General features: G+C 37.7%; 1 protein-coding gene across 1 annotated transcript in view; it reads right to left on the bottom strand.

Annotated features, from left to right (window-relative positions):
- Positions 1–25,190, bottom strand: part of DICER1 (dicer 1, ribonuclease type III) — a 33,448-nt gene extending 8,258 nt beyond the window's left edge. Inside the window, exons 1-18 of the mRNA XM_009074277.1 lie at positions 25,060–25,190; positions 24,131–24,291; positions 22,702–22,870; positions 20,200–20,672; positions 16,324–16,456; positions 15,165–15,407; positions 14,917–15,071; positions 13,448–13,580; positions 12,924–12,999; positions 11,658–11,797; positions 9,057–9,236; positions 8,119–8,332; positions 7,885–8,038; positions 5,603–5,785; positions 5,177–5,282; positions 4,903–5,078; positions 3,839–4,622; positions 2,268–2,423 (exon numbers count right to left, since the gene is read on the bottom strand). Of these exons, the coding sequence (XP_009072525.1) occupies positions 2,268–2,423; positions 3,839–4,622; positions 4,903–5,078; positions 5,177–5,282; positions 5,603–5,785; positions 7,885–8,038; positions 8,119–8,332; positions 9,057–9,236; positions 11,658–11,797; positions 12,924–12,999; positions 13,448–13,580; positions 14,917–15,071; positions 15,165–15,407; positions 16,324–16,456; positions 20,200–20,672; positions 22,702–22,870; positions 24,131–24,291; positions 25,060–25,185 (3,762 nt within the window). The 5' untranslated portion in view covers positions 25,186–25,190. The remainder of the gene's footprint in view (positions 1–2,267; positions 2,424–3,838; positions 4,623–4,902; positions 5,079–5,176; positions 5,283–5,602; positions 5,786–7,884; positions 8,039–8,118; positions 8,333–9,056; positions 9,237–11,657; positions 11,798–12,923; positions 13,000–13,447; positions 13,581–14,916; positions 15,072–15,164; positions 15,408–16,323; positions 16,457–20,199; positions 20,673–22,701; positions 22,871–24,130; positions 24,292–25,059) is intronic.
- Positions 25,191–25,394: the final 204 nt, after the last annotated feature.

Below are 25,394 nucleotides of genomic sequence, written 5' to 3'. Positions count from 1 at the left end.
TGCCATTGAATTTGATAGGAGCAAGATCAGATTCAAAGCATTTTTCTGGACTAGGTCTTGAAAGCCAACACCACTCTGAATCAAGTGGAACAGCCTGTATCTGCCCTCAACCTATGTATGCCATATTGTAGGGCTCAGGCACTGAATCTGGCAAATCTGTGAACCAGATGCTGCCACTGGGGATGTCCTGTGGGCAAAACACACACCCATCCAGGAATGGGTGGTGGCATCTCTAAGGTGCACTAGGCAGCACTTAAAACTATCAGATGAAATAGATCACAGTGTTCTTCATCAGGATGGAGCAGGTTTAGTAACGAGAGGACAGGAAAAATTAACTATAAAAGTTCTTAGCTTAGACATTCTGCTTAAAGAATTTCTGCTGCTGTAATTACCCATCTCACACACACAGCAGGGATTTCTATAACTTTAATTGATCAGAGAGAGATTGGAATTTAAGATAAAAAGAAACTGGATTTAAGATAGCTATTCTGGATACTTGTAGCAATTTAATACTCAAAATAAGACTAATTTAACCAGTCCCAACAAAAGTAAGTGCTGATTTTTTTTCTTGTTAACACACCACTTGTTGTATCTGCCACTGAAATAGTCTCTGAACGAGACATGTCTACATGGATGATCCAAAACAGACTTTGGCATCTGTTTTTGTAAAAATTGAACAAATCATAATTTTTACTGCAATTTCATTCACAATCACAAGTTTCTTAAAACAGAATTTTAATTAGCAGGATATCTATATGAACTATTCTGTGTCTACACCTTGCTTCATGTAGATAAAAACAAAGCTGTAAGTAATGAGAATGAACAGTCTGTAAAGGAGTCAAGAAGCAATTCTGATTGTTGTTTTTTTTTATCAGTACACAGCATTTCAAAAATAAATCAATGATGAACCCCAAAAGAACAAACCTTTTCTTAAATAATAACTAACCTTGAATAAGCTACTGCCACTTGCAAGGTGAAGATAAATACACCTGTGATTTTATTTATTTTTTTTAAATCAGACATTTGATAAAATGAACAAAGATCTTGCCTCTAAAAAAAGCTTGATAACACAAAAATACTAACATTTGACCAGGATATTTTAGTAATAATTTGTCATAATCATATGAAATCTCTGGTTATAGACCATCAGCTCATAGATGGAGAATGGAATTTACATCCCTGAAGCAAAATACCTACCTGGCACAAAAACCCCCTCACTTCTTAGTTGCATCACTGTCTGTATTTTGGTCTGAAATTGTGTGTTTTATTTACAAATAAACAGTGACCGTGAAAGAGGAAGAGGCCACTGAAAAGTTGTGGAGAACTGAAACCTTTTAAAACCCAACAATTAGCTCCAGTCCCAAATGTACTATCTCAATTTTAGTAAGGCAGAGCAGTAAGTCTCTTTGAAATGAAATCTTGGCACAATTCAGATCCACAATAATCAGGTTGTTTTATTCTGCAATAAACATTTATTTGCACAATATATCCACCTAAGTCCTCTCATGTGCCCTCTGGTGGTTCTATAGTCCGAGTGTGGTCTTCAGAACTGGGGGAAAAAATGAAAAAAATGAAAAAAAAAATCCTTCCACCTCCTTCCACTGAACTCCAAACCAACCTCAAACAGTTCAAGGTCACGTTACTGACTGCTGTGATTACTAGCAGGTTTAGTCAGAAAATAATGTGAATCATTCCTCATTAAGTTATGTCATTCTGAAGCTTGTGGAGACAGCAGTGAGGGTGTCTATTTTACATGAGGAGCAGCTAACAGTGTAGCTCCCAGCAATCAATATCAAACATTTTCTCACACCAGTTCTACTCCTCATTCTGCCTCAGCACTGTGAAAAACACCCAACTCCTTTTCATACAAAGGTGAACTCACTATTAAAAGGCAGAGTGTTTTGTGTGAACATATTGCAGCAAGAGCAGTGATGAGAATACTGTTTAAAATTTCCATCAGCAACTTCAGAAAAACTCCTGAGAGAAGGCTAACTACATGCAGAAATTTTTCTTCTCTGCTTCTCCATTGATATCTGCACTCATTATTGCATGATGTGCAGCAAGTTTCCTTACTTCAGGCTCTGTTCAGAATCAGTTTTCCTCTCATTTTCCGTAGTTTAAAGTTTCAGAAAGAAAACAAAGATACAGATTTACTTCTTTTGGTTGAAAACATAGCAAAATATCTGGGTGAGGGAGGGCGGGAGGAGGTAGGGCTGAAAGACTACAGACACATGAGTAACAACTCCTCAACACAGTTAAAGTCTTACCATTTCATCTTTCTCCCACTTATCAGTGTTGCTCTTGTCCTGGTTCACTATGTACCCAGGAGGAAGCCAATTGACTGGGGGATCAAAAATGGACACAACCATGCGACTGGGCAGCCCTTTCTTTTTTCCAAGGCGATACAAGTTGCAGTTGCTGACCTTTAAGAAAAACATTCTGATAAGCCTCTGGACATACATTTACATATAAATAGGTTAAAATGCAAAAGGAGCAAAACAATCTTCTATGTCAAGCCAGATCTTGTGCCATTTGCATTTTCTCTAGTTATCAAAGGGAGTTCAGCTTTTCTAATACAGTAGAGCCAACTCAGAGCAAGATACATATCTTCCTTTTCATTTGTTTTTAAGACCAAGCATATTAGGTGTAGCAATTTCAGGTAAAGGAATCTAACAGATGATATACTCACTGCAAAATAAACTTATCTCTGCTTTTAAAATAATAGTAAATACAACCTGTACAAGTGTCATTAATTACCAGTATTAATAATCAACATTCAGACTAGATTTGGAATGAAAAATTGTTATTTATGGGTTGATTGACCTAAGCCTTGGCAGGAGAAAATGTTAAAACAGTTCCAAGTTATTTACAAGTCTTATTAAATCACAATCCAGATGTTACTTTGATAGCCTCTAAAATTATTTTAGACATTGTAGAGGGAAGGGGGAAAAGCATTCTCACAGACAAACATACTTCCTGTTACTTTTTTACTATCAACTTCTGTTCTGCTTCTCCTCTTAAACACACTTTCCATGTTTGTTTTCAGAGTCTTGAAATTTGAACTGAATATTCAATCACTTTATTTGAACAGTGCAATTTACTTAGCCCTTATTTTCTGAAATGAAACTAATCAATAATTTCATTTTCAGAGTGATGTGTTTTATTAGATGTAGACAAAGCCTTAGCATTTAATTCAAGTTATCACATTATGTGGGGGAAAAAAAACAAACCAAATTAAAACTTCAATGATTGATTATTCCAACAGCAGTAGAACTGAAGGCTGTTTCCTACTGTTTACATTTACTCTAAAATAGTTTCACAAGTTTGGATGCAATAGTTCTGAAAGATTTTTTTGTTTCATTTTTAGCATGTCTAAGACAACGCTAAAATTTTTCAAGGAAAGTAACTCACTGAGGAAACAAAGGAAAGGTCAAGTAAAGCTACAACCTAAGGCTCTGTGCTGCTAACTCAACCCTCAGACATTTCTGTTACGAAGAGTTTTCACTCAACACAGCTCTAGTGTTCAGGGCACCAAATATCCTCACTAACCCAGAACTTCCAGTTCTATTCCATCCTGTCCTTTCTTAGGCTGGTAATCAGCTGGTTTAGATTTCAAACTGAACTGCAGAAAACTGCTTCAATCAATTACAGTTACAGCAACACTAAGCCCATAGCCCTGTATTTTTCTTCCTAATATGCATATGCTACTCAATGCATAATCAGTAAAGCTGTGAAATTAAACCAACCTGTTCCCATTCAACTTTCTAGCAAAGATTTCCCATCTATGGTTTGTTACAGTATGCCTTATACAGAATATCACTGGGTTGTTACTACTTACTTTTTTGCTTCTCATGTATGACAGCCGTCCCTCGTGAGCATCAGGGTAAGTGCAAAACAAGTATGTAGTGATGGCATGCTTTAAAAAGGAATCACCAAGCATTTCTAGCCGCTCCAGGTTAAATCCATCACTAGCATTTGAAAGAGTCAAAGCTTGAAGAATGAGACCAGGATTAGGACCGAGAGTTTTTGAGGAGTACCCACTGGAAGGGCTCTTTTCAGAATCTGCTCTGTCTTTTGAAAGATTAATAGCTTTTGAAGTACTGGTGGTCACTGCCATTTTGGGGCATCCATCTGAGGTAGATCTGTTAGCATTTCCATCAAGGTATTTATTACTCAGTAGAGTACATTCATTGCTGGGCTTGGGCTGGTTCTCACTGTTGTATAAATTCTCAATGGGATATGAGGTAGTTGGTTGTACAGGTATTTCCTGCCTGCAGTAATTCAGCTGATTTCCTTGGCAAAAGTCTCTGTTAACTAAATCACAATTGCCATTGGCAAGATTTTTATTGTAAGAAACACCATTAATTGCTGCAAGTTCTGCTGAGACATCAATTTGGAGTTTACTGGGTGACTCATTGAGCAATGTTCTGTAATTCACAGACATTTGGTCATGGTTTTCTGCAGAAGAGGTTCTATTAGCACCTTGATGTGCAGCATTTTCAGGGACTACAATTGTGCTGTGCTTACAGTAATTTTCATTCTCTACTAAAGAGGAGTTAGGAAGAGAGATGAAGGATTTGCTGTCAATAGACTTTTTCCATCCAAAGTCCAAGTTAGGATATCTGTAAAGATACATGTGGGGCTTGTTAACAAAAAAATATCACAACACCACCTTACATGCACATATAGGGTTAAATAGAGTCACAGCCTTCTGGAAAGACCAGTGACTGCAGCCTGTAACTTCACCTTCCCAATCAAGTCTTTTTAAACTATGTTTCACTGAGAAGTGACATGAGTTACACAAACGGTTTTATAATTCATGCAGTAATAGTTAAGTTTCCACCTTGTTTTGCAATGAAGTCAGATATCATACTGAAAAATACAGACTGAAAAAATACATGCCTGAAATCTGCAGGAAGTGATTTAACCCCTACACCAGCATCAGTGGCTGTCTGAGCTCTTAGCTCCTCGGCTGTCAGAAGGCAGTGCAGGCGGTAAAGTATGCTGGGGAGGCAAACTGCTTTTCTCCACAGCGATGCTGGAATAGGATGTATAGCACAGAGCTCTGGAACCAGTATCTGGGGAGAGGAGAGGGGAAGAAATGAATTTTCCTTGTAAAGGAAGTCATCAGATCACTATTAAAAGAGGCCACTGAATTAGGTACTTCTATTTTTACCTGCTTGTTCTGCAAACTTTCCCACTTTGCTTTCCTCTTCTCAGCACTGCTTAGTGGAAGTGCTTTTCCCTTCTGATTCAAATGGCGAGGAGTCAAAAGATTAAGTCTAAAAACCATGTGAAAATACTGTCATGTAAGTACATAATGAATAGAACTTACTAGCCTAAACATTCTCAAGTGATGACTTATTCTTGGTATTCAACTTCAATGCCTTGTGAAGTGACAACAGTTACCTCTAGGAAAAAATGGACTCAAGTTACAGTTGTTGTTACATAAGTTAAGTACCTCTTACAAAAAAAAAAAATCAATAACTATTTTGGAAGACACAAGCCCTGAGCTTTACCCCATAATTTGAAATTTTAAAAAAGGAAAGAAAAGAAGGCACTTTAAACCACAAACATCAGACATAAATATGACTGTTGTTACCTTGAAGATGTGTGGTCCACATCCAGCAGTGGCTGGTTGAGATTGGTAAGGTCAAGATTATACTTTGTTTTATAATATTCTGCAAAAGTTTCATATTCAGGGGAAGGGAATTTACTGAGTGGAGTAAGATCAGTGTATACATCAGCTACATAGAATCGATGAGGCTGATCAAAATTTCGATACCTAAAAAAAACCAAACAAACATTTTGGCATTAGAATAAAGCTTTGCTAAGTTCATGTTCTAATGTGGTCAGGAGGTAAACAGTTCAAAAGTTCACTTGAGATTTTTGGTTGATTTTTGTTGTTGTAGAAATCATTTGTTTAGCTAACTTGAATACTAAATGAGGAGTGTGCTCTAAGATAAGGATGAATAAAGTTGATCTTAAACTGAAATTCTCTCTGCAGGCATTTAAATTAAATGAAGGATATAAGTCTTCAAAATGTCATACAAAATCAAGCTCTGGACATCAGTAATGTTATAAATGATAATTTCTTAATTACAAACACCTAACAATTAAATAGGATATTTTGGCTTTTTAATGTCTAGTATCCTATGTGCTACCACCAGTAGAAATTGAGTTCCTCTGCATACAAAGATTGTACTACCTGTCAGGGACTGGAGGAAAGGTTGTCTGGCTCACAACAACCCCCATGGCAAAGCAGTGGGGGAACAGGGAAACTTCTGCATAGGTACAGCTGTGACTGCTCCTCCAAAACTCCCTTGAGCCTTGAAAGTTACTTCCTGTCCACACTGTGACCACATGGCTCTGACGTGAGCCCCAAAATGGCAGCGGTGACCACGTGGCCTCCCTGCAAGTCCCAAAATGATGCCAAAAGCACCTTGGCCCTGCCCAAAGCACAGCACAAGTGTGACCTGGGGAGGGAACCCATAAAGGGACGGCGAGACGTGGTGCTCTGCCACCCTGGATTCAAAGCGGCTCAGACCACGCTGGATCCATGGGTGGTGGTGACTCCTCTCTCTCTCTCATCTGTCTGTTTCTCTCTTATTCCCTCTTTTTCTTGCTCTTCTCAATATATAAGTTGCAAGCCACACTGAGCAGTATCCCCTTAACAACCCTCTAAGACTCAAGCAGACTGGGGCATTACACTGCCTCACATCTAGACTGGCATTTTAACTAAGTCATCCTTATGGGTACAAGTTGAAAGGGGAAATTTAGGTTAGATATTAGGAAAATGTTTTTTTACTGTGAGGGTTGCCCTGGGAGGCAGTAGAAGGCCCAACCCTGGCAGTGTTCAAATCCAGGCTGGACGAAGCCTTGAGCATCCTGGTCTGGTGGGAGGTGTCCCCGTCCATGGCAGGGGGAGTTGGGACTAGATGATCTCCAAGGTCCATTCCAAGTCCTAAAATTCTATGATTGTGTGAACCCTCCTAATAAAGCTAAATACAAAACCCCAAATATGTAGCAAGGTAAATTCACAGGCCTTCCACAGACAACACTGTTCTTGTAATACAGGCAGAGTATTATTGAAAGTAAAGCCAGAATGCTGCAACATCTTCATTGTGGCTACTGGTGCTCACTGGATACTATTGTGATAAACATGCACAATGAAAAATCATGAAATCAACATTCAATAGTTAGATTTGCCTATTAAGTTTTCATACTTTGACATGCTGCATCTAATATTTTATAAGTTTCTATTCAAATATCTAAATAGACATCTCTAAATAAAAGTAACACTATTAATAAGCCTTTTAATAAGCTTCCTTCTAAAGAAAAAGATCAAGAAACAAAAAAGCCTGACACATATGAGGCCAAAACAAAGTCCTTCTATTAATCTTATATATATATATTCAGCAAGTAGTGTTGCTTATAACAGACTAGGTACAACACAAGCCAGTCAGTCCACAGGGAATAATTAGGCCACCACAAACAGCATACCTTCCTTCAGCAGGCCTTTGGTGTGACTAAGCAGTAACCAGAGAACAGGACTCCCACTTAATCTTCCAAACTAAAATTGGTTTCACTGGGCCAGTTCTTGATGAAGTGGCAACGTTTTGTCAGAATGCTATGTAAGTTTTGTGGTGAACTCTACTATTCCTAATAAAAAGATAATGAGTCTTGGGAGGCCTAATCACTTAAATCCGAGTATATAAGATTAACTACTGATGAAAAAAACCCATTATTTGAGATAGATACCCTCAGATTAATAGCATACATTTCTTAACAAGCAATTCTGTTGCAGATACTAACATGCCCTTGGCTACAAGTATTTGCATAAATACAACAGGTACATACCTAAGCTATGGATAGAGTACTCACCGTGGAATGATAACTGCATCCTGGTAATCTTCTAGCTTGAAAATAAAAGGCATTTCTTTTGTATATTGTGTACTGGGAATGCCTGTACGTGCCTCAGATTTCTCAATGTCTTCCATAAACTTAAAGTCAATGTCCAAAGTGCTGGAGTCATCAACTTAAAAAGGAAAACATATAACTCAGTTTTCCAGGTTAAGCTCTTCTGACAAGTTGTAAATGACAAATTTTTGCTCTTACCAACATTAAGAGGTAGAACACAATAGGCTGAATCAGCTTCTGTGGGTTTGAACTCTAGTGCAGGTTTCTCAAGACGAAGAATATGTGAAAAGATGTACTGGTGGAGTCGTGTTATCAGCTCAAGCATTTGCAGAGACAGAGTAAAACCAGACTTCTTAAGCTCAATAGATATTGTAACCTCTCCAGAGCGAGTGTACACAGGAAAGTGAGGAATCTAAAGAACAAAACCAAAACAAATCACAAAAGGAAATCCAGAGTAAGACTCCTCTACAGAGGCCTGGCTGTTTAGTTCAGATGCTGACATAATTCTTGCCTGATCCAACAGCAAACTGGATCATAGTGGATCAGAATTATGGACCTTCAATTACAGATGAGATTTTGAAAGCTTAAAGAATGACTGATTTGGTTTTTTCAATACTTCTCCTTGTGTTTTACAGCTCTTCCCTTTGTAAAAGGTAATTAGAAATGGAAGCCCTCTTTATTCTGAAGGAAGAAATATGAAAACTAGGACTATTCCTGAAAGGTTTTCTTACGCAGACAATAGAAAATTTGAGAAAAATCTTCCTTAGCTGTGTCTCACCAACAGAAAATATCTTGCTATTAAAAATTTTCAGAAGCAAGAGGTGCCAAGCTGATACATCAACTCCTACCACACCTCATACAAAGAAGGAAGGATGCTTTGAATTTGCCAGTGCAAAATAGTAAGAAATGAATTTGTAAAACACAAGCTTGGCAAAAACAGAACAGACTGTACCATTCCTAAAGACAGAAAACAAAGTAGTGACTTGACTGGATGGATACTGCTGCTTATTTTCTGGGAGTTACTTGATACAAGCAGCAGTTACTGCCATTTCCAACTCCTCAGCCTGGCGGTGCAGAGTAAGTGGAAGTGAAGGTTCTAAGGCATACAGAATCAGGAAAGGAGATAGATTCCTTACCTGAGGTATAGGTTTGGCTGTCAATATGCCAAAACATCTTGTTGTATCCTCAGGAGGATATAGCTTTCGTCTCCTGAAGTTGAGCTCATCAGGCAGAGGAGTCGTTAAAACCATTCCTATTACATACAGGTAACAGGGCTGATCAGGTTTAGGATAACTATCCCTCAAACACTCTGGAATCTAAAAATCAAAGAAAAATACATTAACATGATAAAAATCAGTGAGGTTCAAAGTATTCTTTGAACAAGGATTCACACATTTTTTTAGAAAGGCATTGCTAAAAGTAGGGAATAAAGACAAATCTGGACTCAATTAGTCTTTTCTTTCTTAAGCAAATGTGTTTGGTCAGAATCCTGGCATGGCAGCCATGAGATCTGTCTAAACACTTGCATCCAGGGAGCACAATGCTCCCAGATCTTTCTATTAGCTAAGAAGCAAGTTCCATTACATCCCTAATCTCACTGTTATCCACCTTGTGTTAGAAATGCAAGTCTAACTGTAGGACACAGGCAGCACTTCACCATAAATACAACTGAAGCTTTGATGCCAATGTCCATATTTAACCAGTAACTCTGGAGCACATTTTATATCCAAGCTCTTAGGACTTTAACGGTAGAGGAGGGGGAAAAAAAAAAAAAAAGAGGAAAAGAAATCTACATGCCAATAATTCAATTTTCATATATAGCTGAGCTGAACTTACAGCTTCATTAATACAGATTCTTTTCCCAGCAGAACTGCTGAGAAGTATAAAAAATGTTTTGTACACACTTGGGAAAAGCACAAACAAAATTCAATCACTGCCCCTTTGCCCAGGTGCTGCACTGTAAGAGTTATCTCATAACAATTCTAGCTTGCAACAGCCACAAGCACTTTTAACTCTGCTGCTCATATTTGTCATAGACCTTAAGAAACCATGCTTTATGTTTGGTAGGAGTTCATTACTTTGCAGGTCTCAAATGATCCTCCTGTTTATCTAAAACTCAATTGCAATACATGTAGTCCTGGATTTTAAAGTTATACTGTAGTAAAACTATCGCCTTGGCTTAATGGAAAATTACTCATAAGTTTAATAACTACATTAAGCCCAAGAGAATCTAGCAGACCTTAAACATTTGCCAAAGCTACTTTTCCAGATGTGAAAAGTTGGGACAAAAGCAAGGGAAAGTATTCTTAGAGTCTCTGTATAAAAAAACCAAACTGAGAAAGGATGATGCATCACTTGACAAATCAACTGCTCTGAATGAGATACCATAATCTTGCATTTTATGAATCACCTCAATTTCAACAATCACTAGTGAGCTTAAGAGGACAGAGCAGAGGAAAGCACTTGTAACAAGCAGCACCAAGAAACACCGTGCAAAGATGCAAACTGTTTGTGAAATCTGGCAAGAAAAAGCTTTCCTCATCTGTCATTCCCACTGTGATGCCAAAACTTTCCTAATAACAGATTATTTGAACTACTAATAAAACTTGGGCACGTAGAGGATGGCAGGAATGGAATTACTGAAGGGCTGTCACAAGAAGTGAGGCTGCACATCAAGGTACAACACAGCACTGCGGTCTGCTACTGTGAGTGTAATGCTGACGTTCCTACATGTGACCAAAGGGTAATGATTTCTCCATGAAATGCAAAGTTTATTAGATTCTGGATGAGTCACCTGTCCTAGTCAAAGAGCCTTAGACAGAACCTGTAACAACTGCAGGGGAAGACGGAAGGTTCCAGAGTAGCTGCAAAATACTCTGACAAAGATTCTTTTCCCCGTTTTCTCTTAATTTAAAAGTATTTGAAGCTCCCCTACAAATACCATTTAAATACCATTAACAGATTCCCCTAAAAACACCATAATGATGATCCAATTCTTATAAGCTGATGTGGCTGAAACCTGTTGTAACACATCTGTGGATAACTTAATTATGCAGAACTGAAGCATCTTGCATGACTCCTTTAGTGTATTGAGTATAATATTTAGAACTACTTTAAAAGTTAAAAAAGTGTATTTATTTGATATTCTTATATTTAAACCAGAAATTATGAGGTTCTGTGTTCAACCAGTAAACTTGCAAAACTAAATCAAACATCTGAAAAACAAATTACTTTTCTGTTGTTAGTCCCAGGCACCTCCTTCAATGTTCAGTTATCTGTCTAGAAAGTCAGTAATTCTTACTTTTGCTCTAGCATATTTACCAGAGAAGGTAAAGATTTTACCGATTATTAATGCAGGAAAATTTTCCTCCTAGTTATTTTCATATTAGGCAAATACAGACACAACAAACCTTACAGAAGTGTATGTTCTTTAAACCACAGGCATACTTCCAACGGATGTGGTACCATAAACTCAGTCAGGTAACAGTGAAAGTTTCCACACAGTTAAAACTGCAAAACATTTCCACTATAAATGCTACACTTGTAAAATATTCTTATCAGGTAAGATTCAGAGGTGGCAATTCTGTTTCATCAGTACATAGAACAGAACCAGAATCATCAAGGTTGGAGGAGATCTCTAAGAACGCTGAGTCCAACCACTAGACTAAATCCAATCACTGCTGTAAAACACACAATGCATTTTATCAAAGCTGTAGAGAGCAGTGAGTGATACTAACAGCTTTAGGATAGCACTGTCTTCGTTTGGTAGAGCCTGGCCTTCCTGGAACACTGGTTTCTTCTTCATCATGCAAATCAAGTTCCTCCTCATATTTAACCGTTTCTTTACCAACTGGCATCAAATGATCATCCAGTTCACCTGAATATTAGGAAAGAGCACAAAGACATAGCTGTATGAACATCAAACCTTGGTTCCTTTAGATCTTATGCTGGAGATGAGATTGCTTGTGAAAACACCTCACCTCAGTTCTTAAAATACACAGACTATTGCAAGGCTCCAAAAGTGTAACTCTGCAGAAAGAGTGATAAAGACTGAATTTTGGGCAAAAACACTCATTTATAGTAAAAACATCTGAAATTTTAATTACAAAATTGAATTCTATAATGAAAGTATCAAAAACCAATAAACTGCTTTTGCCCACAAAAGCAACCTGTGATTGAAATACTCCTTTAAAAATCACTCACAATGAGTTATCCCAGGAAAGAGGGAACAGTTCTATTTCCCTATCACTCTAAAAAGCAAATCACTACTGTAGAATGTGCACTCTCAACGCTGGATTGGGTCATCAGGGTGTTATTCTTGGAAATATTTATTGGTATGAATTCAATGATCAAAGGATTTAACTCAGAGAAAACCCAAAAACAAACCCCAGACCTACAATTTTCTTGGCTTAAAAGATATGTAAATACTTCTGTACTTCATCAAAACACCCATAACATGGAACTCTCTTTAAAATGCTCCACAATGAAGAATATGCTCCATTATACCTACTAGAGACAAGAAAGCTGAAGTAATCCTGCAATGTCCCATTTTTGGAGCATGATACGATAAATTTTGCATTGCATATTTTCTATTTTAAATTTGTCACAATTCACTTTAAAAAACAAGCTATCTTTTGGCTGCAGAATATAGCCCCTGACCTATAATCAACATATTTTAGAGAACAAGACCCTTTTCCCCTTTCTTAAGTATATTTGGTGTCAAAATCTGTGTCTCTTGTACTAATGCTGCTTCTGCTGTTCAAGACAAAATATGTTCCATAACAATACTCCCCTGGAAAATTTACCTATAGCTTATGAGGTGTAAGCTAAATTTACAAGGTGTAAGCTAAATCAGTAAGCACATGATCATATCACAAAACAAGACCAGTGAAAAAAAGCTACAGCAGATAGCTACAGCAGAAATACTTGTACAACATCCATACCATATTCAGTTTCTCAACTGCAACATACTTTACCAAAAAGGTTGATTTTCCAGTTCTTACCAATTTTGTGCAGTTTTTCACAGCAAATAAGAGCTACAACTCTCTCAGCCAGTCTTGCACAACTCATTGGAGGACCCTACAAACATTTAAATACTTCGTAAAAACTTTGGTCATGCACATTACTTCCTGTACATGTTTAATTAGTTCAAAAAAAGCATATTAGGTAAGCAAAATTGTTCTTAAAAATACATGCTGACAGTTTTGAGAAGATATTCAGGCTTCTGTATTGCGACAGAAACCAAAATTACAAGAACTGAACATGCTACTGACCAAATAAAGGACAAATGTGTGAAACAACAAGGCACTGGGAAGATGATCTAAATATTTTTGCCTTTGGCATAAACAGTAACTGATGGGAAATGGATTATAGCAGAAATATACAGTGATCTAAATACAGTTACAGAGCACAAAACAAAAAGCTTTTATCATTAACAACAATGAAACTAATTGTAGAAACAGCACAGAGCCATTCTTAGACCAACATATTCCCTTATTTCCATGCTTTTCCCTCCCCAAATACCTACAACAATTGAAGCTCGAAGAGGTGAGTTGATTGGCAGGTAGAGAGTAGAGTAAAACGTGTGATCAGGTAGTTCCCGGGTTTTACACTTGGGAGCTAGGTGTGTGAATGGATCACTTGGTAATCTAGCACAGTACCTAAAGTAGACAAAACATTTTACAGATCATCAAAACCTGCAAATTGAAACTTAAACACATTTCAGTGGAACCTTATCTTACTGGTGTGAAAGTTACAGAAGATGCTTTCAGGCCATACTGAGCACTGCAGAGGTACATTGCTGACTGATCTTCAACAAACTACTGAGCAGAATCCCTCCAAGTCCTTCACCATAAACCCAGCAAGGTGGTTCCAGGGTTGTAACTACGCACAAGACTATTTCCTTTCAGGTCCCAGGGTTTTCACTGTGTCTCCTGAGTCTACTGGTGTCTTATTCCTATTTGTCATGGTTCCCCCTCTGAATGACAGCCTTTCCTCCTCATACTCACTGCCTCTCTTGCAGCTTGGTATCAAATGCAAATGTGCTGATGCTAAACTCTGTTGGACCTCCTAATAGTCCATGAGTAATGCCACAGATGAAGAGCTGCCAGCCTTTGAACCACCTACCATTGCAGCCTTCAAATCTGACTGCTTTGACAGGTTTTACCAGGCAATCCACCAAAATGATCTGCATCTCAAGAATTTGGCTACTAAGGTACTTTGGCAACTGCATCAAAAGCTTTACTTAAGTAAACGACATTCACTGCTTTTCATAGAGTCAACCACTTCATCACACTGGAGAGAAGAAGTCTGTTTCATCAAAAACTGCCCTCAGTAAATCTCAGTTGGCTGCTGCCAACCTAGTTTCCTTTATGTGCCTAGAAACTGCTGCCATGGTCAATAGTATTCCACATGACTACAGTTAAACTGACTAGTCCATAGCTCCCTGGATGATCTTCCTTGTCTTTTTTGAAGTATAACAATATTTACATCTTCCTGCCACTGCAGACATCCTCTAATTACCTACTCTAAATTGACTAGCTCCCTTGGAAGCACACCATCCTGTCCTGTGCAGTTGTTCAGCTTAATTATTGTGGTTGTGTTTTTAAGCATGACAGCAGATTGCAATTACAGATGTGAGTATCAGAACTAGAAGATTTAACTACAGTTTTAACAGCTCTTTCATTTATTTATAAAGCCAGCTTGACAAAAGCATAATCTTAGTACCCACTTTGAAACTGAATGTTTTCAGGGAAGCTTTTAATTAAACAGGAATCAATTTCATTACATTTATTATCAGAACTAGAACATCTGGTAGGATAAAGACAAAAGAAGCAAATTATCCCTTCAAACCACTGTGACCACTTTTAGGAGAAATCCTGTCAAGATGACTAAGATGAAACATGTAAAATGTCCCAGCCTATGCTTGCATGGTGCAAGACAGACTAAAATTCTTTTTATTCAGAGACATGAAGTAAAAAGTGAAAAGCCTCTTACCTATTTATGTGTCCAATAGCAGTGTTAATAGTAACTCTTGGACTATTCTCATCCGGCCTCAATACATAGGGTGGAAATACATCGTCATCATCAACAATGGGCTCAGTTTCAGTTTCATTGGTATCAACAGATTTTGAGCATTTGTTTCTGAGGATCTTAAGATTTCAAGAACAGAACATGAGAGATTTTTTCCTTTAAAAATACTATGCTACATTTAACCAAACCATGCACTTCCTTTGATCACATACCTTCTCAATTGCTTTGTACGTCTTAAGGTCTTCTTCAAAACTCTTGATTTTGTCTGTGTCTGCTAACATAATGTAATTGGAAATTGGTGCTCGAGCTCTTCCTTTTGACTGCACGTAGGAACGGTACTCTGTGGGCAAATCAAAACGCACCACCAAGTTGCATTTTGGGATGTCAACACCCTCTTCTACAATACTAGTAGCAATAAGTAGGTTGGTCTCATGTGCCCGAAACTTTCTAAGAACCTGCAAAAGTAATTAAGACAAATCTGAGAAACCAGTTTGAGATCTGTTTCTATCATGAGATTCAACAAAAGGCAATAAAACCAAGGTGAATGGCTCAGACACTCCAAAAACATGTCCAAATATGCAGATATAAAACTATTACAAAAGAAAAACCTTTCCAGAAACACAACAGGACAATTTATCAGAACCAGCAGATTTCTACGAATCAAATCTGGTATGTGGAATCACAAGTTTCTAAGAAACTACTACAGCCCCAAGCAATGGAGAGGATCCCATCTGTTTATTTACGATTTGTCAGTTGTAGCACAAAAGAAAAAAATTGCTGCTTTCAGGACAGCATCTTTTCCCAACCATTTCTGAGGCTGAAGCACATTCTGGAGCTGGCACTTCTGGTATTTATACCATACACTAAACAATACTAAGGAAAGGTGTGGTGTCAGAAGGGCAACCCAGCCTGGGGTGACCTTGAAATGAAGTAAAAATCATGGGTTTTTTTAATTTATATCATTTGATGATTTACCAAATTCACTTTTGGCAAAAACAAATATTAAACCTAGCTTAACTGTTGCAAATGTCAGGAACCTTGATTTTCTTTACAGTATTACCACTAATGCAATGCAGAAAAATTAGATGATGATCTGACTAGACATAAACATGAATTTACATGAAGCTTTAATTTCTGTTTATGCAATATGATATAGCAATGTCTCCAAACATGTTGTTATTTCTTTTAATGAGGAACATCTGTATCTCCAGTAAGTACACATATATGTTAAACCGAAGATATTCCCTGAACTTCCAATGACTGTGGCCCAGATTCTGCCTGTTGGTTTGGTTTGGTTTTAAAGACACACATAGAGGAAAATAAAAAGGTTCTGAAGGTACTGCTAGTTTAAATTATTTTTCTTGAAGTTACCTCTTCCTGTTTTCTAAATTCTACTTCCATCTGCTTGTTACGAGGCTGGTTCTTGCCAATGCCATGTCCAGTTATAAAATTGCTACTGATGTAAGCCAGTTCTGGATCCTGCTTGCCAGCTTCTTTTATCAACCTAAAAATATTACATGTGTTTTTAGAAGTCACACAACCCAGAAAATGGAAAAAAAGTCTTTTGTTTGCAAGACCTACATTGAAAGAAAAAATGGAAGCATGACAATTAAGCCACGCTAACACTGACCTTAGTCTTCTCAAAAACCCCTCTAACTCTAGTGAAAACCTCTGTAAGGATAACACAAGAGACTGCAACACCTGCATGAGTGTCCATGCAGCACACACATTTCAGACCAGAAAGACCTGTAACTGCTCCCTGAACAAAGCATTTCCTCAACATAAGATGCTATAAACAGACAGGGGAGATTCAGATTAGATGTAAGGAAAAATGTTTTCCCTGTGAGGGTGTTCAGGCACTGGAATAGGTTTCCCAGGGAGGTGATAGAGTCACCATCCCTGGAAGTGTTTTTAAGAAGTGTCTGGATCTGATGCTGGAGGATACAGTTTAGGGGTTATAGCAGAGTGTCAGGCTAATGGTTGGACTTGATGATCTTAGAGGTCTCCTCCAATGCTGATGATTCTATGTTTCAGCCTAGAAGTTAGCATAAGACTGCAATCCTCCTTGATATTAGAATATATATTCTGCTCAAGTATACTGGTGACAAAATGTTCACCCATTTTTCTAAAGAGCAATACTCAGCCTTCCCAGTGAGATGTTCACTCCTTGTGAAATTAACTCAAATGGAAGACTTAATCCAATTCTTTCAAAGGAACACTGAACAGGGATGTGAGGATTATCCATGCTCTCAGTTTATTCCCACTCAGTTTAGGTTACAGAAGCAGAAAACACTTCTGCAGTGCTCTCATTTCACAGGCAAGGCAGGAGATTGCTCATAAATTATGCACTAAATCTAAAATGAGGCATTTATGGATTTAATTACAATGTGCAATCAAAGTAAGTATGCTGCAGCATTGTTAAGTTGATCAGTTTTCAGGATGGACAGAATCTGGGATTTTTCAACTGTAACAGGTTTTTAAGCAGCAGAGCCAATAAAATTCAAGGGATATATACAAAAAATGAGATCCCTTGCATGTCTCACTGCAGCCATCCAGGACTACTTTGCTGCGCAGCACATCCATCATGTCCAGTACCAGGTGCTGCTCATAGCCAAAGAACAGCCTGCCTCTGTACACCTCCAACAGTAATTCCAACCTTTCCCAAATAAATCTAGCAGTTCTGCCTCACATACAAGAAGATGGGTGCTGTGCCAGACCCCAGCCACATGCAAGCTGCTGCCAAATCAGATGGAAAATGGCAAAGTCGTCCCTGCTCTTTCTGCCCTTGGAAAACTCCTGAAGTCTTGCCCCTTTTCCTGGTGTTTGTTTTAAACAAAATTTATGGAAATATAAAACACCTTGAAGACTTGCTTCCTTTGCAATCTGTTAAAACTGGACTGGACAGGGAGTATAGGCAAGAGGATGGAAAAGTGGCAAATAGATTGCCATCCTTGTGAAAACAGACTAGAAGAATCCTCTTGTGCTAAAATGCAAATTTATTAGTTCAAGGCTAAATGGAGTTAAACTTCTGTATGCAGTTTAAGCTCTTGAGACAGACATACTAAGAAAGAATGGGTTAACAACTGGGCAGAAACCTTATTTTCTTTTATACTTCTTTTTCCACGTGGCATTTCTCTTAGGTCATATAGATTGAGTACCTAACTAAGCATCTCAAACTTTCTTAGCTCTATTTCACTTGTTATACAAGTTAAAAACATCTGAATAAACATTTCACTGTGCACATCTTTGGCAAGCTCCTGAGAAGCATTCAAGATTTTGAGATCATGACTAAAAAAAGTATTATTTGTGGTAGGTAACAGGTGTTGTTTTTCAAATATAACTTCTGCTTTCAAACCCCTCTCTAAGGGAGCTGAGAGGCACTGCAATGAAGGAAATTGGGCTTTAGAAAATGTTCTCTTTTCTGAAAAGGAGCTTATAGGCCCAAGAATTCAACTACATAGACCAAATTCAGCAAGCCACTACATCAGTTCACTGTACTCAGAAAGTACAACATGTCATGAATTTTGCCCTTCTTCAGCCATCATGGACTTCATAGAATGGTATTCTAAATCTCTAAATACTAGTGTAATGAATATATTTTAAGAAAAACTACACTTGTGTTTTAACTTAGTTCCATTTAATGATCCACAGTGGATTAGTGGAAGGCCAAGTAGTTGTGATAAACTAACTCAAACACTCATGACTCCCTTTTCTGGGAGACAGTCTTTCCCCTACAGAGACAATGGAAGTATAGCTATCACTATCAGAGGCCCCTGAAGTAAATCCACTGCACTGAAATGAACCTACAGTGAGGTTCCCCACGGAAGGATTTCAGTCTTAATTCCAACAGCTCAGATCTGATGGTCAACCAGGTGTGTTACTTGAGGTCACGGAGCACTTTGTCAATCTGGTAGTTAGCTTCCAGAAGAGGATCAAAAGTTACCTATTTGTATATGTATGCTTACATTTTGCAAGCACTAACCTCTACCCCAGGTACCTAAAGCTTAAAGATGGCTGATTTCATTACCTATTTGATCTAGACACCATATTCTGTCAGGTTCAACAGCAGTTAGATATAGTATAGTGCATAAATCAGAGTCTACAAGAACACACAGTGGAAAACCAACATGATTTAAATCACATTCGTAACTTAACAGAGAAGAAAAAACTTTGCACAATTTTGTTCATTCCCTGTAGGGTAATGAAATACTCATTTCAGCTCAGCAAAAATGTATCAGATTCTGTTGATGTTATTTCTTCAGGAGTTATTAACAGAATATGTTCATTTCACTGAACAGCTTAGTTTGCCTCACACTGCAGATTTATGTGAACATGTTTAAAAATGTAGAAAAGGCAAAGAAAAAAGATGAAGTTCACAAAAAACACATAGGCAAGTCTGCAGATCAAAGAGTATGTTATTCACTCAAACTATTGACTCAGGCAAAAATGTATCAGAGGGGTCAGATCAGAGGTCTCCAGAATGCAATAAACACCTTCCACAGGACATTTGTTACACTATCAGAGAAACCTACCAAAGAAACAAAATCAGGATAGGTGAATAAATCATATGTCATTCACAGTTTGTGGCACATAGCATTTAAGTCTTATACATAACTAACACGAGTCACATTCAGGAATACGAACTGATAAGGAATTAGAGTATTGCAAACTGGCAAATACTCCTATTTTTATTGGTGGAGACTGTAAGAAAGCACTTAGTGTTTGACTGAATTGGTGTTTTATAAACACCAACTGTGAAAGTAGTACTGCTTAATCTTAAGAGATATTTGTGCAAGGGTATATTTGATTTTCTATAGCTTTGGCTCATATAATACTGTTACTCACAGGGAGAGAATTCCAGAATTATGGCATTCAGTAGGCTAGAAAAGTTTCAAACATCCATTGCAAATATAAAGAGCAATTAATACAAATCAGTATATGCCTATTTTACAGGTTAAGTACAGTATCTCACATTTTGCCTTCTAAAGGAATCAAATTACAAACCCAGATCTGAAACAAGCCCTTGAGTACAATTTTCAAAGACACATGCTCTTCCCATCCACTCCACACAGTCCAAACCACTATTTTTGTTACGCTTTACACAGATCCAGTATGATCCTAAACCAACTTCATAAACAGAAGTCTGAAATAGAAGACAATCCCGCACATATTCATGCTATTAACATCCTAGCAGCTGAGTCTGCCTTTTTTCTTTTTAATACTCTTTTAAAAAATAAGAAGCTTTACCTATTCAGAACAACTGCTGTGTATCTTCTTTCCACAAAAATAATTCCACATAAAATATTGGTAAAGGGAGATGGGAAATTAGTCTCCGGCTTCTCTTTCTCCTCAATTTCTTCATCCTCATCATCATCTTCAGAATCACTCCAAGATACATAATTATCCTGATTCCTATTGTTATACCATTCAACACTTTCAAACTGCTGCCGCTCATATGGTTTGTATTTGCGCAAGATTTCAAGCAGCTTTATTACTTTTGGGGTCACAAATTTCAGGTCAAGTGAGGCAGGCGAGAAGTGCTCTTCACAGAGTGCATGTATTTTCCTTAGGAAAGTGTCTGTAAACAATAAAAACTTCCTGTGCAGCTCCTCTTGTTCATGTTTGATATACTTCTGTAGCTCCCTCACCATCATTCCAGCTACCTTATCTGCACACCAGGGTCCCAGAACAACCAACACAGCTCGACAGTCTGACAGTATCTACAACAAAGGAATTCATGTATTAGTTCTAAGAGGACATTCATGAACTATTCATTTAAGACTAGGGGCTTTTTTTTAATCTCTTACAGCACAATCTTTGTGAGTATTATGACAATTTTCTATTATGAAAACATACAGAACCTGCTTTTTTTATTTAGATACCCTTAGGAACTTTGGTGTTTCTAACAATGCAAGTTTCCACCCTTCCCCTTAAATTACTACCAATCAACTTCCAACTCTGTACATTTGGGAATCTAAAAAAAACCCCAAGCTTAATTAATATTTTGAAATTTTGGGGAACTGTAATTTGAAATTTACCTTAAGATAATTACACGAAAAAGGAGAATGCTTCTTGAGGCAGCTAGATAAACAAAGCAGTAATTCTTATTCTTTATACACAACATAAAACTAATAAAATATATACTTTACTGGGCATTTGTACTTTGTTCCTGATAACTGGCAAGGTTTCAAAAGTATGTAACCAGAAAGTTGTACAGTGGCCTTAGGGTAGTCTTAGCAAGACTAGCCCCTCAAAGGAAAAACAAACCCCAGTGGTTTGTAAGTGGAACAGGAAAACAAGAACTATACCCTACTCAGAGAAAACAGACAGGCACCTGAGTACCATCATCACCTCATCTGATGGCCAAGTTGTTTCTTCCTGAAGAGACAAGTGATGACACAAACTAGGAATTCAGAAATGGGGTACACTGATAATAACATTAATAAGACTCGTTATTTGGATGTCCTATATTAGAACAGAAGAACTACAATTGAACTAAAACAGTCAAGATGATAGTTTTCAGCTGCTGCTTTAATTTCTTTTCCTTCTCCCCTTCTGTGAGGGTATCATGATCCTCCATGAAGTTTGTCAGCTGTAAGACTCAAGGGCAAAATTATGCAAACTAATTGTAAATGCTTTCCAGTGCCAACATAGAATGCACCTTTGGCTGAAACTCAGTTCTTTTTCTTAATATGGGTGTCTCCACCTTCTTGGAGAGCTACTGGATAAGAAAACAACCACAGAATTACAAGCTTTAGAAGCATAGCAGTTAATCCACTCATCCAGACTCTGCAAATCATGGAGCCTGCCTTCAGCTGCAGCATTCCATATGTATTTTAGCCTATTAAGTTTCAAGTTCAGCACAAAAGTAACCAGAACCTCCATTTTCCATGCAGCCTTATCTACCATCCTTCCCTCAGGCCTAAATAATATTTTACGGACAGCATCAGACTCGTCAGTTTCTAAGAATGTTAAAGGAAACTGGAACACTTTGGGCTGAAGAAAGAAATAGATTCTTCAGCTTTCTCATGGACTGTAACAGTAATGTGACATCACTGCCGACTTCTCATTCAACAAAGACTTACATACCTTCATAGCTGTAACTCAGGAGGCAATTCCAAACCACAAATCCCAAGTGGGGAAAAAAGGTCCCTGGACCCCTAGTGAGGTCCATGCTCAATACACTACACCTTCTGGACTCTACTCTGCCATCTGGCATGACAACATCAGGGCAAACATGCAGAAAGCTGGTGACAAGCTTGAGATTCAAATTCTGTCCCAGCAAAGTGTGGCACTAGTCCAATGTTGTTCTAAGATAAACTGCAGACACTGTATGTCTATGGCTGGAATTTTTGCCTGAATTCTTCCTTTATCAACTTTTAATACTACTGGGTACAATTTTTCTGAATACTTCTTGAGATACCTCTTCTGTACTGAATTATTCAAAGGTCATAGGAGACTGTGAAGATGTCAAATTCTTGACTTTTGAGATAAGGACTCTCAATGTTAGGGTGCAGAATTGTTTTAGTGCTTCAAGCAAATCTGAATCTCAAACTAGATGAAGTTCTTATCACTGGTTAACATTCAAGCCCCATTCATTTACAAAAAGATCTGCCCTGTTAGTGAATTGAAAAGATCAGAAGTTGTTTTGCTCAGATAACCTGTGACATCTTCAGTAATACATAGCAAAGAAAAAACAGCAGCAATATTTCTATTCCCCAGGTTTCCCACATAGCTTGGCATCCTTACCTGCTTAGAAATTAAGGTAGAATCTCTTTCTTTCGAATGTACAGATATGTTGCAGTCATTTAGAAAAGCAAGTGCTTCATCTAATTCCTTTAATAATCGTCCATACAACCCACTTTTGTCAGTATATGGTCCACAGTCTACAACAATCTCACACGGCTGAGAAGTATATCTTAAAGAGGGCAAAGATCAAGTTAAACACAACTTCTGAAAGGCAGAGCTACTGCAGCCTGCTAAGGTTATACAGCAAGTGCAACAGCAACATGATGCATATTCAAGAACATTTCCTTCCACACCATCAATTAATAATGAACAATAGTTATACAGTTAAGTACTTTAATACAGCAAAATCTCCACCACCCCAAACACTGAAGTAGCTCATTCTAAAATGCTGCTCTACTACACCCCCAAAAAAGGAGGTTAAATATTGTTATCTTCATTTCAAATATCAGAAGACTCAAGGCAAAGAAATTGAATTTACTTGACCACCATCTTCACCGTTTTTTCCAAAGTGTATTCTCTTGATACGCAAAACAAAACCAATCCACACCATGTAAATTCATGTCTATATATTCTTCTAAACAAGTTTAAAAATGACTGTTCTTGAACAGGAGTGAGAACTTATTTCAAGGAAACTGTTCATACGGGTTCAGAAAAATGCATTTAGAGCATGTACACACACAAAATACCTGTTCCAGAGCATGATATAATCACTTTCAACTTTGAAACTCAGCAATACAGTACAGCTGGTGCAGGAAAACATGCTACATAAAAATCATTTCACCCTCATTTTCCTCTACAACAAGTCAGCAGATTATCACCACCTTTGTTTTAAGCAACATTCACAGGATTCTAGATTCGTTAACTCCCTTGCTTAGCTGCTTAAATATTTACTACTTCCTCTCATCAGCCTTTATACGCAGGCTGGTCATTTAAAAAAAAATAATAAAAAGAGAACTTTTCTGGCATTAAGAACATATTGCACTGTGGATGTTGAAACATCTCTCTAAGTGGTGACAATATGGCACACACTGGACATGAGACAGTCACACTCCAAGCACAAAAGTGCATTTTACAAGTTCAGAAATTTGTTGTAGAATGTGATTTTTTTTTAGGCTGGTGGTGTGTTGGGGTGTTTTGTTTGCTAGTTTTGGGATGGCTTTTTTTGTTAGTGGTTCTTTGCAGTTGTTTTGTTTGGGGTTTTTTGATTTCTTTTTCTTAAAAACATCTCCAGAAAACCTCTGAATATCAAGGTCAACCAGCCTTTGTAGTCAAAAACCCATTTAGCATTACATCTCTGCCCTAAATAGAAGTAGTAGCATCACATATAAACTTCTCTAAAATTTAAACTAGGAAATATGCTGCTGGTTTATTACTCTATCCAAAATGAAAATGCAGGCATCAATTTAACAGCCATAATTATACAACACACCTGTCTAAGACCACCAAATCAGTTGCAGTTTCAGCATTGCTTTTTAGAATTTCCTCCAGTTTCTGGATCTTCTCCTCCAACTCAGCAGGATCACATTTCCCATTTAAAATGGAAGCTGTTAATCCCAAGATTCGAGGACATGATGGGTAATCCTCACAAATCTGTGGAGTAAAATCAAATTATATTCCTTAGGGCAGTTATCCTGCAAATCTACCATCAAGCTGGCAGACTGCAAACTTTAGATGTTCAGCCTGGAAACTTTTATTTCAGTAACAGGTGTTGCAAAAGGAACCAAACACTGAATTAGTATTTTCTTCTCTACTAACTGGAGGTTAAACTAAAAACTGAGTAACATTTAACAGCCATCATATTTAAAAGTAAATGCAATACTGAAAAATATAAAGAGCTAGCATTGCACAGAGTATGTTTGCCACGCTTACAACATATATCACAGTACTTCCACACCATATAAAAAGGCACATGCACTTAAGGAGATTTGGAGACATTTATTATGCAGGTATCGTGCACTTATAAGCCAAATACTAAATGGAGCCAAGAGGATTCCAGAGAGAGCCCTACAAACATCTTTAGAAGCCACTATTTTAAAAGTAATAAAAACGGATTGATACAGCCCATTCCCAAACTCAAATATTTTATCAATGAATTAAAAAAAAAACCCTAACTCCACAAATTCAGCTTCTCTGTTAATACCAGATTGTTCTTTAATCCCCACTGTCAAATACAGTACATACATTATTTTTCTACCTCATTATAGTCATTTCACAGTCCCAGAACATGCTAAAATATGGTTCCGCTAATATTTTTCCTTTGTAGCAAAAGTTGCCTTAAATGGTTCTCAATTCTCCAGTCCTCCCACTGACTTCTCCTCCTCAACCAGGTGTTAAAGTACTCATGCACTGGAACCTCACCTTCATAATTTCACGGTATGGATGATCCTGGATTGCAAGATGGCACTCATCAAACACCAGAAGATTAATATTTGACAGGGATAAATACTCATTTCTCAAAACAGTCAAAGCAACATGACATGTCATAACCAGAACCTAGATCGGAAGGAGAAAACCAGGTGTCAGTGCAAGGTAAGTGCAAGCTGTCCTAGGTCAAGTAAAGCAGGAAAGCCTTTTCCAGACAGCACTAGCAAACACCAACCCCTATTCATCTACTTACACCGGGTAAGCACAAAAGAGAACAAAACATTCTCTGCTTCAGAAAGTAATATGTCAGAAGGTTTATATATATATAT

The sequence above is a fragment of the Acanthisitta chloris genome, unplaced genomic scaffold (assembly GCF_000695815.1).
Source record: "Acanthisitta chloris isolate BGI_N310 unplaced genomic scaffold, ASM69581v1 scaffold2645, whole genome shotgun sequence".
Lineage (NCBI taxonomy): Eukaryota > Metazoa > Chordata > Aves > Passeriformes > Acanthisittidae > Acanthisitta > Acanthisitta chloris.
Note: the sequence above shows the minus strand (reverse complement) of the source record. Positions and strands in the feature narration are given on the sequence as shown.